The sequence below is a fragment of the Chelonia mydas genome, chromosome 3, assembly GCF_015237465.2.
Source record: "Chelonia mydas isolate rCheMyd1 chromosome 3, rCheMyd1.pri.v2, whole genome shotgun sequence".
NCBI lineage: Eukaryota > Metazoa > Chordata > Testudines > Cheloniidae > Chelonia > Chelonia mydas.
This window is the reverse complement of record NC_057851.1, coordinates 114,910,429-114,926,603: the sequence shown is the minus strand read 5'-3', so window position 1 is coordinate 114,926,603 and position 16,175 is coordinate 114,910,429. Positions and strand designations below refer to the sequence as shown.

At 39.1% G+C, this 16,175-nt stretch overlaps 1 protein-coding gene across 27 annotated transcripts in view; it reads right to left on the bottom strand.

The window, feature by feature from the left end:
• ARID1B (AT-rich interaction domain 1B) overlaps positions 1 to 15,580 on the bottom strand; it is a 398,263-nt gene extending 382,683 nt beyond the window's left edge. For 9 of the 27 annotated variants that reach the window (XM_037895043.2, XM_043544245.1, XM_037895044.2 and 6 more), the window contains exon 1: positions 13,346 to 15,566. In XM_037895043.2, coding sequence (XP_037750971.1) covers positions 13,346 to 15,076 — 1,731 coding nt within the window. In that variant the 5' untranslated portion in view covers positions 15,077 to 15,566. Of the gene's footprint in view, positions 1 to 13,345 lie in introns of all 27 variants that reach the window. The other 18 variants (XM_037895039.2, XM_037895037.2, XM_037895041.2 and 15 more) reach the window with 7 other exon arrangements.
• Between the last annotated feature and the right edge of the window lie 595 nt (positions 15,581 to 16,175).

Sequence of the window (16,175 nt, the reverse complement as noted above, 5' to 3'; positions counted from 1 at the left end):
TCTAGCTACATTAAATAAATATACAAACATGGAAAGGCATAGACCTACTACCTTAACCATATCTGCGAAATATGTATAGTGAAATTATTAAAAATAATGATACTTTAATTTTAGGATTTCTATTTGCAAACAATATAATTAAGTCTTACAATACAGTTGAAAGACAATTAAGCATTATTATATCCTTTTTGCAGATGGATAAATGCATACCCCAAAGAGAATTTTTTTACTTTTAATTATATATTATGTGGTTTTGTGAAGAATTTTATGTTTAGGAAATACATTGTGTATATAAATTTTGTTATTTGGATTATTTCTCTAATGCCCCTGAAAGTGGTTTGTTAGGGCCAATAAGAGTGGGCCAACATACAGTGCATGAAAAGTGAATGATGAATTACATAGCAAGTGATATGAAATGCAGTTTTCTGTCACCATTTGCAAGTTTAAATCTTGCATTTGCATGTGCAAATTTTATGTACACAAATTCAGAAGTAAATACATCAGAAACCTCAGCCCACGGTTTTCAAAGCTACAGGTATGTATCTTGTGGTGTTCTGTATTTTAAAATACGAAAGTATGGTTATCACTGTTAAAGGGAAATTTTAAAAATTTAAAACAGGAGGAAAAAATTGTAGAAGGTATGTTTGAGTGGATATTACAAAAAGGAGGGGAGAATTTTTTTCCAGTTTCCTTGCAAGCTTGAAGAGTTATCTTTCAGCTATTTAAAAATAACCATAAATTTCAATTTTTTAATAAGATATTGTTGGAAGGAAGGTTGGCCTTGTGAACTGTGACTGAGATTTGGGTTCTCTTGCCAACTCTATCACATACTGTGTGAGCCTTGGATAAGTCATTTGGAGCCTGATTTTCAAAGGCACGGAGACCTGCAAGTCCAGTGAAGCAAATGGGAGTTCTGGATGCTCAGGATCTTGCCCATTCTGTACCTTGCCTTCTCATCTGTTAAATGGGGATAACAACCCCCTTCCACACAGCAGTGTTGACAGGTTAGACCCATTAATGTTTGTAAAGTGCTTTTAGAGTCTTGGATGCAAGGAGCTATAGCAGTGCAAAGTATTATTATTGAGTACCCAGATATTGCGGCCAAAGGCCACATAGAAATGTAAAATTAACATTTATCTAAACAAAACAAAAACCCATAAACACTGAAGAAGAGCTCTGTGTAGCACGGAAGTTTCTCTCTTTCAGCAACAGAAGTTGATCCAATGAAAGGTATTACTTCATCCATCTTGTCCCACAAAAGCAGTCTTTCCTCTGACGGATTCTAGCTTGACACCACACAAAGTACACATATTTCAAATTAGTTTAATAGTATTTTGCTACTGTTCACAAATAAATATTTTATACTGGTTAGGGATGGAGGACATTCATTTGATTCAGGTCCTTCCTTGCTGACCTCCTGTCACTAAAAGGTTTACTACCATGAGCTCAATCTCTGAACCTTGGGAGCCCAAAAAAGCTGCCTGCTCTGTAAAAGAGACAGCTAGATCTTCTGCTGAATGTCTGAATAGTGAGCTAAAAAAATTCAAACACATTCAAGATTCCTTACGTATTCTCAAGCACTGAATCTGAAAGTGACAGCCAACACATGCTACAGGCTGCTAGGTAGGGAATGACAGTTTGAGAAATAGAAAGGATTTAAAAAAGAGGTGAGGGATAGAGACAGTGTGGCAGGCATCAGAGAGGATGTGTATCCTAATTTCTGGAAAGAGAATTTTAGCTGTGTTTTCCCACCTTTGGCACCTTGTTTGGGGGCAACTTTGCTAGTCTATGGCAATGTCAGCTTGGCCTACAGATTTCAAGAAAGATTAAATGCCAAAATATAGAAACACCAAAAGGCTAGATTTCATTAAGCCATGTATTGCAACATCACAGACTGCCCCACTTTGCAGTCCCGCCTTCTACTCTTCCTCCTTTTCAGGAGGACTCAAATGAAATGATGAAAATGATAAATACTAAATGTGATGAAGAGTCCAGAATTGTATTATTTACAACTAACAAAACAGATAAGCGAGGTATGACTAGAGACCTCAGACCAAAAGGTGTACCCAACCAATGTCTGTCCACTGAGCATTTTGAGATCAAAAGGGACTCCATAATATTTGGAAAGTCAAACGCATTACAAAAATAAAGCTTACTGAAAATAAAACTCAAAGAAACTGGCTCTCAGCTATAACTGAGGAAGAAAAAAAAATTAATGCTAGCACAAAATAAGAGGAGGAAGGGGAAAAAGATACAGTATCCCTCTGAAAACAGAAATTAACATGGGCAAAATTTTGATCACACCGTCTGATTTTAAGAGCAAGGCCAGATCCTGCATGTCGTCCACTCAGCAGGAGAGAGATCCTAAAGATGACCAAAAAACCCCTCATTTTTCCCCTGACACCAATCTCACGTCTACATCTATTTCTCCTGTCTTTTTGTTTCACTCTCCTCTTGTTACCTTTTTTCCCTTTCTTCTTCTTCTCTCTCTATTCCATTGTTTGTCTTCTCAAAGTCTTAATCCCACTCATACTTTCACAGATAATTACTTCTGTAAAGTTTCTGATCTCCATCATCCACAGATAACTATTTGTATTACACCACCTGTTCCATACCACGTCCTGAAGAACATTCAATTAATGCTCTGATTCCCACTCTGTCATAGCCAGTACAGGGCACAGAAGTAGACCTAGAAGCCCAGACGTACCAACAGACCCATATGGGCTGAGGCCATTTACGTTTTTAAAAACCTGCCACAATGAAATGTCAAAGACTATGGCTCCTGCTGTCTGAGGATTTTTCTGAAATGTCATTAAGACCTCCCACCACTAGAAGTAGTTATATTGGGTTATACAAGAGGCTAGGTGGTAAATGCTCTGCTTCAAAAAAAATAATTCTGTGCCTCAGCCACTTTTGTGCTCCTGCTGATTCCCCTGTAGTACAGAAGAGATTAGCCAAAGGCAGGTCAGAGGCAGGAAGGGGTTCAGGGAACATTCACAAGCCATATTCTTCTTGGACATACAGCCTCATTAGACCATCCTTGCCTAATTCTGCATTAGCAGGGCTGAGTAGGGGTGGTCACCTAACCTAACACTGCAAAGATATGAAGGCTGGGATCATGAATTTGGAATATGAGAAGGGACTCGCCGTTCCCATTAATTTCAAGGGGGAGGGGAGAAGAAAGAAATGGGGTCAGAAATGCAGAGACATACAATTAGAAAAGACAAAGGGGGATGAAAAATAACTCTCAGAAGGGAGAAAAACAGCATGACCTTGGGAAGGAAAGGAAAGAGACAGATAAAGACGATCAGCAAATTAAATCTCTTACTCTCTGGAAAGGGAAATATAATAGGGGAGAAGGCTTGAGCCAACCCAACCCACAGCAAGGCCGGCAGATGGCAGTGTTCCTGGAAACTGCCAAAGAGGGGAATGGATACAAAACCTTTTCTTGAACACACCAAATGATTTCTTCCCCCTATAAGTAAAGAGCTCTAGGTAAGAAGAATCTTCAGAGATATGGAGATGGATCAGTCACAGGGAACAAGAGAGTAGCTCATTAGTTTGGATATGACTCCAAACCTCTGAGCTCTTCGGGAGAGGGACTATCTTCTTGTTACATGATTAGGCAAGACCTAAAACAATGGGGGTCTTTGTCAGTTCCTAGGTATTACTGCAATACCATAAAGAACATTTATCTAAACATAAAATTGTCTGGGACCCTGAATTAAGATGTTTACCAAACAAATATTCTGATATTCACCAGAATTCACAAAAAAAACAGTCTAAGGGAGAGAGGCCTTAGTGGCCCCCAGATCTTGGTTTATTTGGAGAATTGTCTCTGGACATTTATTTTAAATCCTAAATCCATCTATGCCAGTACTCTAGGAACTGAATGAAACCACTCCTACAACACGGACAGCCTCAGCAACAGACTGCTCTCTGCCATGACCAACCCCTTTTCTTCAGAGGAAATACTACATTAAATTGGGAGATTTTCTTCTGAATTATTTGAAGTGTTTTCTTTTTCACTATGATTGGACCTCAATTACTGTAGTTGCTATTTATAGTATTTATTATCTGCATTACTATAGCACCTACAAGCTCTAGTCTTGGACCAGGACCCCTCCAGAACTTTTATTTTGAAGTCTGGTTATGGGCTTTATTAGCCAGGCAAAACAGGAATATACTATTAAAAACACCACAAAGTAAATTTTTGTATAAAAATATTTCACTATACTTACATTTTGCGGTAAAATATATTTGAGCTATATGTACAATCAGCCAAAATCCTAGAGATCTCTATTGTGCAGTACCAGCTCTGGCTGATTAACAGAAATTTAATTTACACCATGCATGAGGCTGAGATCACAAATTATACAACACACATTAATTTCATGTTTTAAAGCAGAGAGAGAAAATGATTCTTAAGATAAAGTGATTGCATACATACCTCTTCATTGGTAATAGACTATCCTATTTTTTACATGTGGAAATTAATGCTTTTATAATTTAAAAATTAAAAGATCCTTTAAAAAAAATCTTTAAAATACTCAAAGTTGCATGATTTTCTAACACTTAAAATCAGATTCTGCATAGAATGTTAAAGGGGGGGAACATGCTTCAAATTATTAATAGTAAAAGGTTATAAAAGAAAATCTTGTTAGGGGATGCAGCTAAGCAATATACGGTCAAGAATTATCACTCAAAATAAACAAAATATTCCCCAAACTTATCTCGCTGTAACTCACAAAAGCTTATGCTCAAATAAATTTGTTAGTCTCTAAGGTGCCACAAGTCCTCCTTTTCTTTTTGCAGATACAGACTAACACGGCTGCTACTCTGAAACCACTCTTTACACTTGTTTTTTCATAGCATCTAAATCAGCAGTTTATCTGTACCACTGAATTATTCCATTCTCTACAAGGTAAGAAAGCTGCTTGTCTGTATATACTGCCTCTGTGTGTTATCTATATGCATTCCATTTGAATCCAATTTCCTTGCATTACCTCTGCCCAGGTCAGGGATGAATGGCTGTCAAATTCCCTGAGGAATAAAAAGAAAAACCCTTTCTTCCTGAGGCAGCAAGTTTCAATTCACAGAGCACATGGCTAATCTACATATGTGAAGGTCATGGCACTTCAGTCAAAGAGGTTAAGAATGGAACAGTTCACGTAAGGGGCTGTCTTAAACATCTTGGCGTGGTGCCCAACAAGTGAAATTGTTGAAAAGCAATAGATAGCTTCTGGCAGCAGTGAGGAGGAAAATATTTTGATCATGTGATGCCATACAAACTAACTACTTTGCTTCATGTGTGAAACTTTTATGCACAGTACAAAATACCAAATTTGGAATCAACTCCAGATTCCAGCCTACTTTCTTTGGCTACATTACCTACTTGTGAAAAAATATGAACTGTATTTAGCATTATTTTAGGATACAAATTCCTGAAGCCAGGTAAAAAAAACATTTTAACGGTACATATAACAAACCTTTACAGCCAAATGACTATTAACTATATATTACCAGCGGATTTCATCTCCATCAAACATAGGAAAGCAAGAAACTATTTAAGACACAGAAAGCTACTGCATCTTTTCATTTATTAGAAGAACTATAAAATTAAATTAAATCTGGCAAGCAAAATTAATTTTTCATTGCTAGTACTCTACTAAAGTTTGCTCCACTCCAGTGCCAAATATATTTATTTTTCACAAGTTATGCAAAGTAATTTTGTATTTGAGACTGCCATAGAGACAGAATTATTTATCTTCACCAATCACACTGCAAATAAAAAATTTTAAAAACACTGTTAAAGGATCTATACTACCTATTTTTTACTCAGAGCTTTGCTTAAGTAAGGAGTAGTGAGTAGGATCAGAAAAGCAGGAGAATTATTTTCTGCAAACAACCTTGACTGAAGGTAAACTAAAGCCTCAGTACTTAGTATTTTAGATAAACAAAGAAGACTCAAATGGTCACAATACAAATTGTTACACATGAAATACACAGCTCCATCCATATTTCCATTTGAATCAAGAAGTTTCAAATAAAACCAGAAAATTCCTTAAACGCTGTCAAAACAAACCTCTTTATCTCTATTTTTAACCTTAAAAATTTGCAATTTAGGTACTACAACTCAAGTCTTTTTTTTGAAAGAAAATTTCAGACCTGATGTTTCAGTACCTCACTTACAAATAAATTAATCTGACAATCTAATCAACTAATACAATCAATTTATGTCGAACAACTGGTCCCAGATCCTTTCCAAGAAAGGAAAGAGTCCAGTCCCCAACCCATCTTCTTTCTCTTGTTGCAAAATATGACAACTGGCTGGCTGGATTAAGCTAATATACAACTGAATAATATTTTACATTTAAATAGCACCTTTTATTCAAGGAACTCAAAGCACTTCACAAAAGCAACTACATATTATCTTTTTATACCTGGCGCAACTCAGGCACACTGATGTTAAACCAATTCTCCTAAGACAGTCAGTGGAGAGTTGCAACAGAATTCAGGATTCCTGACTCCATCTCTATTTAATACCATCTTTCTAAAGCTACAGAACTTATTCAAAATGGCCAAATTCACTATTCGTGTAAATCTGCACTATTCCACTAACGTCAGTGGGGATTGCACTGGTTTATGCCAACAATGAATTGGCTATGTCCACATCGGGACTGGAACTGTAGTAACACATCCCCATGTTTTAAAATGGTGGTCGCTTGCAGGGTTTTTCTAACCCGATTTTCCTTATCTCCTCACACCAAGAACCATATCAGAACTGTATTTAAAGGGCCTTTCTGCACAGACCAGTCTATAATTGTTGTAACAATCCAATCCCTTCTATCTCATAATATAATTCAGTCTTGTTTAAGATGGGACCAAATAGTGTTTTAGTTGTGTAATCAAAATGGGCTACTGCCCTGGACTTTACAGGGCAATTAGACTGATTCAACAACAAGTATGTAATTGTTCTAATACTTATGTTCACAAGCAAAAGTATATAATAATACAATCTCCCAATACGATAGATATGCTTTTGCATAGGAAGGTCCTTAAATGCAATTCTAACACAGTTCTCAGGAAAAAAAAAAATCCTGTACACAATGATTAAGGGAAATGGACTATTACTCTACTAGGCAGAGACAGGGAAGCAGAAAAAAAGGGCAGCAATTAATTTCTGTGCTCAAAACCCTGCTTACCAAGTCCAGAAGCAAAAGTTTATCTGACCAGTAATGCCCAAATTAGAGAGAACGGAAAGTGGTAAATGGGTTGCATCCTCCTATAGACATTCAATCTTCATTAACTAACAGCTGCTGCCAAAACCACTATGCTTTAAGTGCAAGATGCTACATGAAGGGTACACCAAATGCTGATAACTCTGCACTGAATACAGGTCCCCTCGAATATTTGGGGAACCAAGAACTAAATTCATATCACAGATTAGATTTTCTGTACAGAAACTTAGTAGTAGCTTCACTGCTGCTATTATCTCTAGGTTTGGTATTGGATAAAATAGCTGGCATTTCCAGAGCACAAAGATGCCAAACAAAGATTTAACAAGAATTTTCATGAAGATGTAAAGGTAAACCCTTGTACACTGTCTCCTGGACAATGACTCTGTGCAAGACGGGTTCACACTTTTCTAAACATCTGCAGATGACCAAGGATCTTTAAACAGAAGATATGAAGTTTGTTGGACGGAAAGGTGCCTAAGGTGCTGTGTTCCTAAGATAAGTGAAGCTCCCATGTGAAGGAGGCTGCTTAAAGAAGATATAATAACTGTGATTGGGATATACAAAAAGCTGGCACCTCTAAAGCTAGAGCTGAAGGTAGACGGGGGGAAAAAAGAGGAAAACTCATCTGCATCTCATCTTAAAAAATGAGATGGCTGTGGATGTAGTTAGGTGCTTCAAGATTTTCTTGTATATCCTCATTAAACAAAAGCCTCCCTTTGAAAATACATATATTGTCTGGGACATAAAGCTGTGTGTGTCAGGCTTTTCATCAAACTCCAAGTTAGAGCACATGTAGCATCAATTAAAAGTGTGATTTTACTCTAAAAAGTAACTTGCAAGATGGCATTATGGGGTACCATGTACACTATCAAGTTTGTTCAGCTTACAATTTATTTACCATAAACTCACCGTGAACTCTGAAAGATATTCAGGATTCTTTCAGCTTTTTACATCATCAGAATGGAAGTTCTATAGTCCAAACTAAGCCCTCAGGATACACCTGTTCAACCCAAATTTCCTCAGATTTTGCCCTCAGGTTTTGCTAAGGTTTTGCACAGACATCAGTAAGGGCATAATCATAAAACAGTGCAAGACAGATAACTGATGTACACGCATTATTTAGAATTCAAGATGACTATACAGACATGAAGTCATTTTCTTTTCCTATTGCCTGAATAATGTCTATGAAGACACACCACACTGAAGCTTGATACCCACTTTATTTTAGATCAGTTTTCAAAATAAATTTGAAAACCGCCAAGGTACATTGGCAATTTAAGTTTTAATTCATTTACGGCCTCATCCAATCCTACCAAAAAAATTATTTAGTACTATGTAAATTACCCCTCCCCCCGAATCTTAATATTGTAAAAACCACAATGCTGAAATATATTCTGGCAAGTTAGCTTACCACATCTAAATACTACTGGGAGCTGAAATCCTCAAGCCTTGAGCATGCATGCACAGTGAGTGTAGTAACACTGCTTTACATATCCACAGAGAATCTTTAAAGCCTCCTGATAAATGGCACATTTTAAAAAGATATTGAAATGCAAGACTGTACCCATGTCCTAACAAGCTAAGGACAGTTATGTGGACTGAAGTATAAATAAAATACTGTCACTTAAAATATTACTGGTGAGAATTTCAGGATACCCATACTTGATTTTATATGCTTTGCAGGTACAATACCAAAAGAAAGAAAAATAGAACTTTCAATTATCATCCAAACTTATTTTAGTCATCAGAATTAATCTAGTTTTAACTTACTTTTTTAAAAACGTATTTCAAATGAGAATGTCAGGTAACCTATGTTTGACCATCAACAATCAGTCCAGCTGGCAATCTCAAAAAAATTAATTATATATGCATCCAGGAATAAAAATACATCAACAGTATAAATGTATTAGCTTTCCTTCCCACAGACTTGGATCAAAATGCCAGAAACACATTAATTGACTATTCAGTTGTACAAGTTCAATGTGAAGGAGGAGGTAATATAGTATAAAGGTATGCACCACTTTTATTTATCATACCTCATACACAGAGTCTTGTTCTTCAATTTGCAAGCATAATGACCACTACAGAAACCAATAAGCGAACACCAAACCACAAAGTGTCAAATATATAATCACAGTACAAAAAGATACTACTAATTCACACTACTGCTCTCTGCTATTTCTAGGTAGAGAATGTATAACAGCAAACTGTTTGCGAATAAACAGACAGGCAGAAAGGAAGTCTATTCTCCCATTAATGTACTGAGAATCTATGCACCATACTCACAGTTGTCTAGCAGCCCCCAGACAAAGGACCCAATCCTGCAGTTCTTACTCAGACAACACTCCCCTTTAAAGGCAATGCAACTGGCATAAGAAGAGCTGCAGACTCAGGCCCATTCTGAGTTTATGGGAAAAATAATTCCCACAGAAAGAGAAACTATTAATTTTCAGACAAACAAATCAGCTGTTCCACTGAATTGATTTTTTCCTAATAACTGGTAAATATTAAGTGCAACCCAGATAATACTGAAAAGGCCAAGTTCTCTCTCTCTACACACACACACACACATTTTTATATAGACACACAGAGAGAAAGCGAGTGCAGAACTTGTGTGTGTGTGTGTGTGTGTCTCCTCTCTCACACACACAAACACACACCCCGGAATGAAACTCAAAATATAGAATAAATAGGGTCATATAACTACAAATTTGAGTTATACTGTCAATAAACTGGTCAATAATTAAACAAATGGCTTATAAGATTTCATCACTCCCCCTTAACTGTGATACCATAGAACTTATTATTCATAACCAATTAATTTTGCATTAACAGTATCCAGTAGCTTTTAATATTTGTGCTTCTTCCCTTCTTCTGCAATGAGAGGCCTGCTCTTCAAGCTGCATTCTCATCTCTGTTTCAGGCAAGTAGATTAAATGAAGCAGAAGCAAAATTTCCTTAAATGATTTAATAGGTTAGACAGGCGGACATTTCAGCTCATAGTGGGAATCTATTGCCCTGGACACCAAGAAAAGTACCTTCCTATAGGCAATAATGTCCTCATCATGCCGCTTCAGGTATTGTAGCCCATTGTTCACAGAGCAATAGTTCATATATGTTTAGAGTCAAATCATCATTAACATACTGACACTCACACATATTAGTAGTGTACACATATATGCAGCAGAGTATTTAAAAAAAAATCAAAGAAACACTACATTCAAATGCTACAAGAAAGGTTCTATTTCTCACTTATTAAAAAAAATGTACAATTTCTAAACCCACTGAAATAAGGTACCAAAAGAATGAAAGATATATACAAAGAAATATCTGTACCAGCAACTAAAATAATTATTTTCTACTCAGTATAATCTATTTTCCTTTAAAAAAAAAAAATCAAACCAGCAAATTTTCTTTAATATCAGGCCAGATGATACACACAGTAAAACTGTAATTAAAAAGGAACAAAAATATTACTGATGAATGACTTCTCTTTATTACAAACATTATAGGAAATATCAAAGGACAGTACCTTGGTACACTATGTCTTATATGTAAATCATATAATACCAAAATGAAACAAACACTGTGTAACTGTGGAACAAGACATAGACCCATAAATATAAAAAAGTATTAACAAGGGTCATACTGAAGACATAATTAATTTAGTCTCAAATACAATAAAAAAATCTTGTACAATTCCTGCCATAAAAAAAAAAACCACACTCAGAAGTAACATGTGCCTACATCTGTCGTAATACATTTTCTCCTAGCTTTTAAAGCTGTAAATTTTAAACTACCTATGTTTAAAAGCAAGCTGACAATGCAAATCATGTTTAATTAACTGTGAAAGGTTATGCATATGAAGCTTCATTATTTTATGGTTCCTTATGACCCTTTTACCAGTCCAAATTAAAAAAGGGAAAAAAATAACATTCATGAAATTCTTATTTCCCCATCTGAAATAGCAAGGAAAAAAACAAAATAGGAAGTAAAACACTGCAGTAATGGTCTGTAGACAAAAGACAAACATTTTCATTCTGTCCAAGGTTCACATTATTAAGGTCAGTCCATCATTCACTACAAAAACCAATATCTGCTCTAGGACATGCTCATTTTAAAATTTCTTTTACAGTAAAATACAACAACAGATTAGTGTCGCTAAAAGCATACACCTGTACTAATTTCTATTAGTCCTAATTCTTAAAACCTATTAAAAGACTTAACAGTTATTAAAAACAAAATCTTGTGGAGGGAGAAGGAACCCCACAAAACTTGAACGCATTATCACTCATTTTTAAACAGTTTATTTTCCTATGGAGAATTCAAGCATAAACTCATTATGTATTTGTATACAAAAATAATTAAATATTTTTCCTGATATATCTTTCCCCCCCCAACAATTCAAATGTAAGACAGATTTTTTTAAGTATCTGGATTCATAACAGTGACATAAAAATCAGAAATCAGAAGAATGGCTTCTTCTCCCTTTTTATAATATGGTATATATGATCATATATAGGGTGCCACAAATAAATAAAAAACCCAACCTACAAACACAGGGCTATGACCGCTGTAAATGTTAGACACCGAAATAAACTGAGAACATAGGATGATCTTTAAATTAAGATTAAATCACAAAAATATCTAGTTTCCTTTCATAACTAGCACATTTTTACATTAAAATATGTTTAGTAAGAGGCATAAAGGTTCAAATAAATACCACTTGAAATTACTGAATCCTCATCCAAGCCATGCTATTATATTTTTGTGTGCAAGTCTGATTTGCTATAAAAATGAAGGCATATTAAATCTAAAATCAACACCCAGAAAAACCATCACCTAACAACCGAATTAAAAAAATAAATAAGATGCCACTGGCTTTTCACTATACTCTTCACAAGCATAATTTTTGTTGAGGCACATGAACCCTCCACTGTATAAATATGGTTGCTCATTGTTTCAGCTTCTTCTAACAATGTTTAACTTTTGCATCTGCGAGCGATACTGCTCAGTTATTATTTGTGGCAAGAATTTTTGTGACTGTACTGCTCAGCACTTCTATTTACATCAGCAGTGCTAAATGCCCAATGGTGAGAGAGGAGCCAATCAGATGGCAGATTAGATGTCAACTCAGAGGCAGCTGTCTGGAGACTATTACAGCCAGTTTACCTCCACAATTCAAATTCCAAACCTTGCAAAGGAGATCAAGTCACTCTTTAGGCTCAGACCGCTAGCAAGAAATGTGGAGTTCAGACCATTTCCTAACCAACCCCTATAACTTTGATGATGGCAAACAAGCTATCTGCATAAACATAATCCAACCATGATCTGATATCAATTTGTAATTTCTTGGATTTAATTTATCAGGGACGTGTACATTAGTCAAAACAAGCAGAGCTCTCAATATCTGGATCTGTTTATTTAAATAAAGGACTCTTCCAGTCTCTTCATCAAAGTATGAATTATTTCAAAATGGGAATAATAATGTGTGTGTATCATATTCACTTTAAACACAACATTTATTTACATCTCATTCTCGTGTGGATGTCTGGGGCAAATATACAAAAATGAGGTATCTAACGCACCTCCATGCCTATTAAATGAATGTTCATGATTATGGCCCTCACACTTCAAATAGCAAAAGCAACCTGACTGCATTTTTGCTGGATTTCACCACAATATCTTCATCGGCAATAAAACTACTTTGCTAAAAGGGTATTAAAGTTATCTGCTCTGACTACAAACATTCTAACAGAGGGCAGTCAACGTTATTTTCCAGAATCTGACAGTGTAGCTAAAAAAACAAGCTATCCTCACCCCACACTGCTTTTCCTCGGGGCCTTGTATCTCCAAATCTCTATTTCAAACTGGAGGAAAACTTTATGCTGTTCAATTGTGTAACCGAATAGTGTAATTTTGTACAGTGAAACCGTCTGTCGGAAGCCTCCAATCTAATCAGTCGGACACTATGCCTTACCAAACCCTGTTATGGAGGCAGCAAGTAGTTCAGATGGCCCAGGGGGAAAAAGTAAATTGGAGAGAAACTAGGTTCCAGACACACATTTAAACTATATAGGGGGAGGGGGGTTTCTGGTGGTTACCTGGGTTCTGCTGATGGTCTGACCAGTGCTTCCAGGGCTCATAGCCGGATGAGCTCTTTGTTGTGCTGCTGCCCAGGCTGGGTTTGCAGATCCATACTGGGAGCCCATGTCTTTGCCCATGCCCATGCCCATGCCCGCTGCTGCCTGCTGGCTTCCTGGCGCTGCCGCCGCTGCCTGGGGTTGTGGCTGCTGCTGTGGTGGGGCAGTGGGGTTGCTGTAATCAGGGTAGCTGCTGCCATAGCTCCTCATCATGGGGCTGGGGGAAGTGAGCAGCTGGTTCAAGGTAGGGGTGGCCCCGGACGGGTGCTGGTTCTGCCCGGAAAATCTCTGAAAGCCTCCAGCCCCAGAAGTCGCAGCAGCCTTGCCAAGGCTGGCCCCTCCACCTGGGCCCATCATCATGCTGCTGCCCTGCTGCCGGGGGGAGCTCAGCACCCCGTAGCCAGAGGACGAGCCCCCATAGCCGCCTCCTCCAGCTCCTGCTGCAGCCGCGGCTGCTACCGCCGCCGCCGCCGCTCCTGCTCCTCCCGCTGCGGCGCCGCCGGCCCGGCCGTAGCCAGGGTAGTGGTTGTACTGGCTGTTGGGGTAACCCTCGTGGGAGTTCTGCAGGGGGTCCATGCTGTTGGGGGCCGCCGTGGGGTGCATCAGCCCCATCCCGGGGCTTTGTTGTCCGCCATGTTGATCAAAGCAAGGCCCGGCTCGGCTCGCTGTAGCGCTGCTGGCAGGGGCAGGGTTGCCGTAATAGCTGTTAAACTCCGAGACACCCACAGCGGAGGGGCCGCCGCCGCCTCCCCCGCTCCCGCCGCCGAGGCTACTATTGCCGCTGCCGCTCCCAGCGCTTTGGGGCTGCTGCTGCTGCTGCCCGCCCAAAGGTCCCAAACTGGGGTGATCGTAGCGGCCGCCGATCTGCTCTCCCATTTTGCTGGGCAGCTCTTCCTCCTCGCCCCCTTTATTCAGCATTTGCTGCTGCGGCGGCGGCGGGGGCTCGGCCTGATTTCCCAAAACACTGTCTTTTCCTCCATGTTGCTGCTGCTCCATGTCTGCACTGGGCTGAGCAGCGCCGCCACCGCCGTTGTTGTTGTTGCCGCCGCCGCCGCCGAGGCTGTTGTTATTCTGCATCGGATGGTGCTGAGGCGGCGGCTGCTGCTGCTGGAATTGATTTAGTTGCTGCTGTAGTGCATGGTGGTGGTGGTGCTGGTGGTGGGCATGGTGGTGGTGGGCATGGTGATGAGGGTGGTGGGCATGGTGGTGGTGGGGAGGTGCAGCAGGGTGATCGCCTCCAACGTTTTTCAGTTTGTGGTTGGGGAGCAGCCCCGTCTCCATGGCCGAGCCCGGGTTGGAGGAGGAGGAGGAGGAGGAAGAAGAAGAAGAAGACGGTAACCCCGATGAGCTTCCACCTTCTTTCAGAGCGGACTCCGAAGAGGAGCTGCAGCTACTGCTGGTGTTAGCGTTGTTGTTATTATTACCGGTGGCAGCAGCAGAAGTTGCATTATTGGCCATGTTCAGTTCATTATGGTGGTGCAGGAGATGGTGATCTACATTATTCAGGCTGCTGCTGTTGGTCCCATCTCCGACCCCCAGCATGGAGCCCGGTCCAGGTCCCCCAGCGGCTGCGGCGGCTGCTGCTCCCCCCGAGCTGAGATCCTGGCTCAAGTTGCCCGGCAAACTCGGGGTTTTGCCCTTGTTGTTCTTCGCACCCGCTGGAGCCGCTGCTACTTGCGCGGCCATGATCATTGCAACATTGCCAGTCCGAAAGAAAAAATCCAACACCCACCCTCAAAAATAAAATAAAATAAAAGCGAAACGGGGGGGAGGGGCACAGAAAAGGAGAGGGGCAAAAAGAGAAACGGGGGGGATAAACTTATTTGAATAAACAGCAACCCCTCCTGATCATTCTACACAAAAAAAAATTATAAAAATTCCCCTCCCCAAGTCCGTGATTGAGATTAGAAATGGTAAGAATGCCTTACGGTCTGTGCCTGTTCCTGTTGTGTGATTTCATGTTGAAAGTTTTTTGTTCAGGTTTAAATGAAACTTTTTTTTCTTTTCCTCTCTAACCCGGATATGGGTAAATACACGTCTGACTGAGCCTATCTGGCCCAGCATGGCATGAGAGAGAGAGCGAGCTCTAACAACTATTATCCACTTCTCTCTGATTACTCCTGTACACTTGGAAAACCCGGACTGGATTTTCCCCTCCTCCTCCTGCTCAGCTTTAGCGGTGGCACACTGAGGGAGTCAGAGAGAGACGCACATTACAATCTTCAACAGCCCCGAACCAGGGCAGCTGCTTCTGCTAATGCAAAAGGATGCACTCTCCCCTTTCGTATTTTTTGCCCGTCAAGAATGGTAGTGGTTAGAGATGGAGAAAACCCTTCAGTCACTCCCTTGGAAATCTAATCTTCCATAGACAATGGAATATTAAGCTGATGTGACAAATGATCTTAACCAAAAAGGCTAACTAAGCATCACCGGATCAAATTCAGCCCTGGTGTAATTCAACTGAAGTAAAAGGTGTTACATCAGGGATGAATTTGGCTTTTTGCATATGTATTTTTGGAGTGAGGGCTGTAGAAACCCATAGAAAGAAAAGAAAAAATTGGTAATAGATTTTATTGGACTAAAAGATAAATTGGTCAAACTTTCAAAATCTAAACTCTGTTCCTGAAGTCAGTATGCAACAGTCAAAACCTTTCTAATTTTATGACACTAAAATGTTCTGCCTCCAAATTGTTTTATGAAAAAATAAAAATACTTTTAAAAGAGATGTAAGTGGAATATTTTGAAAAATTTAACATAAAATTCTGCAGTAATGGCATTTTTGCAATAGTCT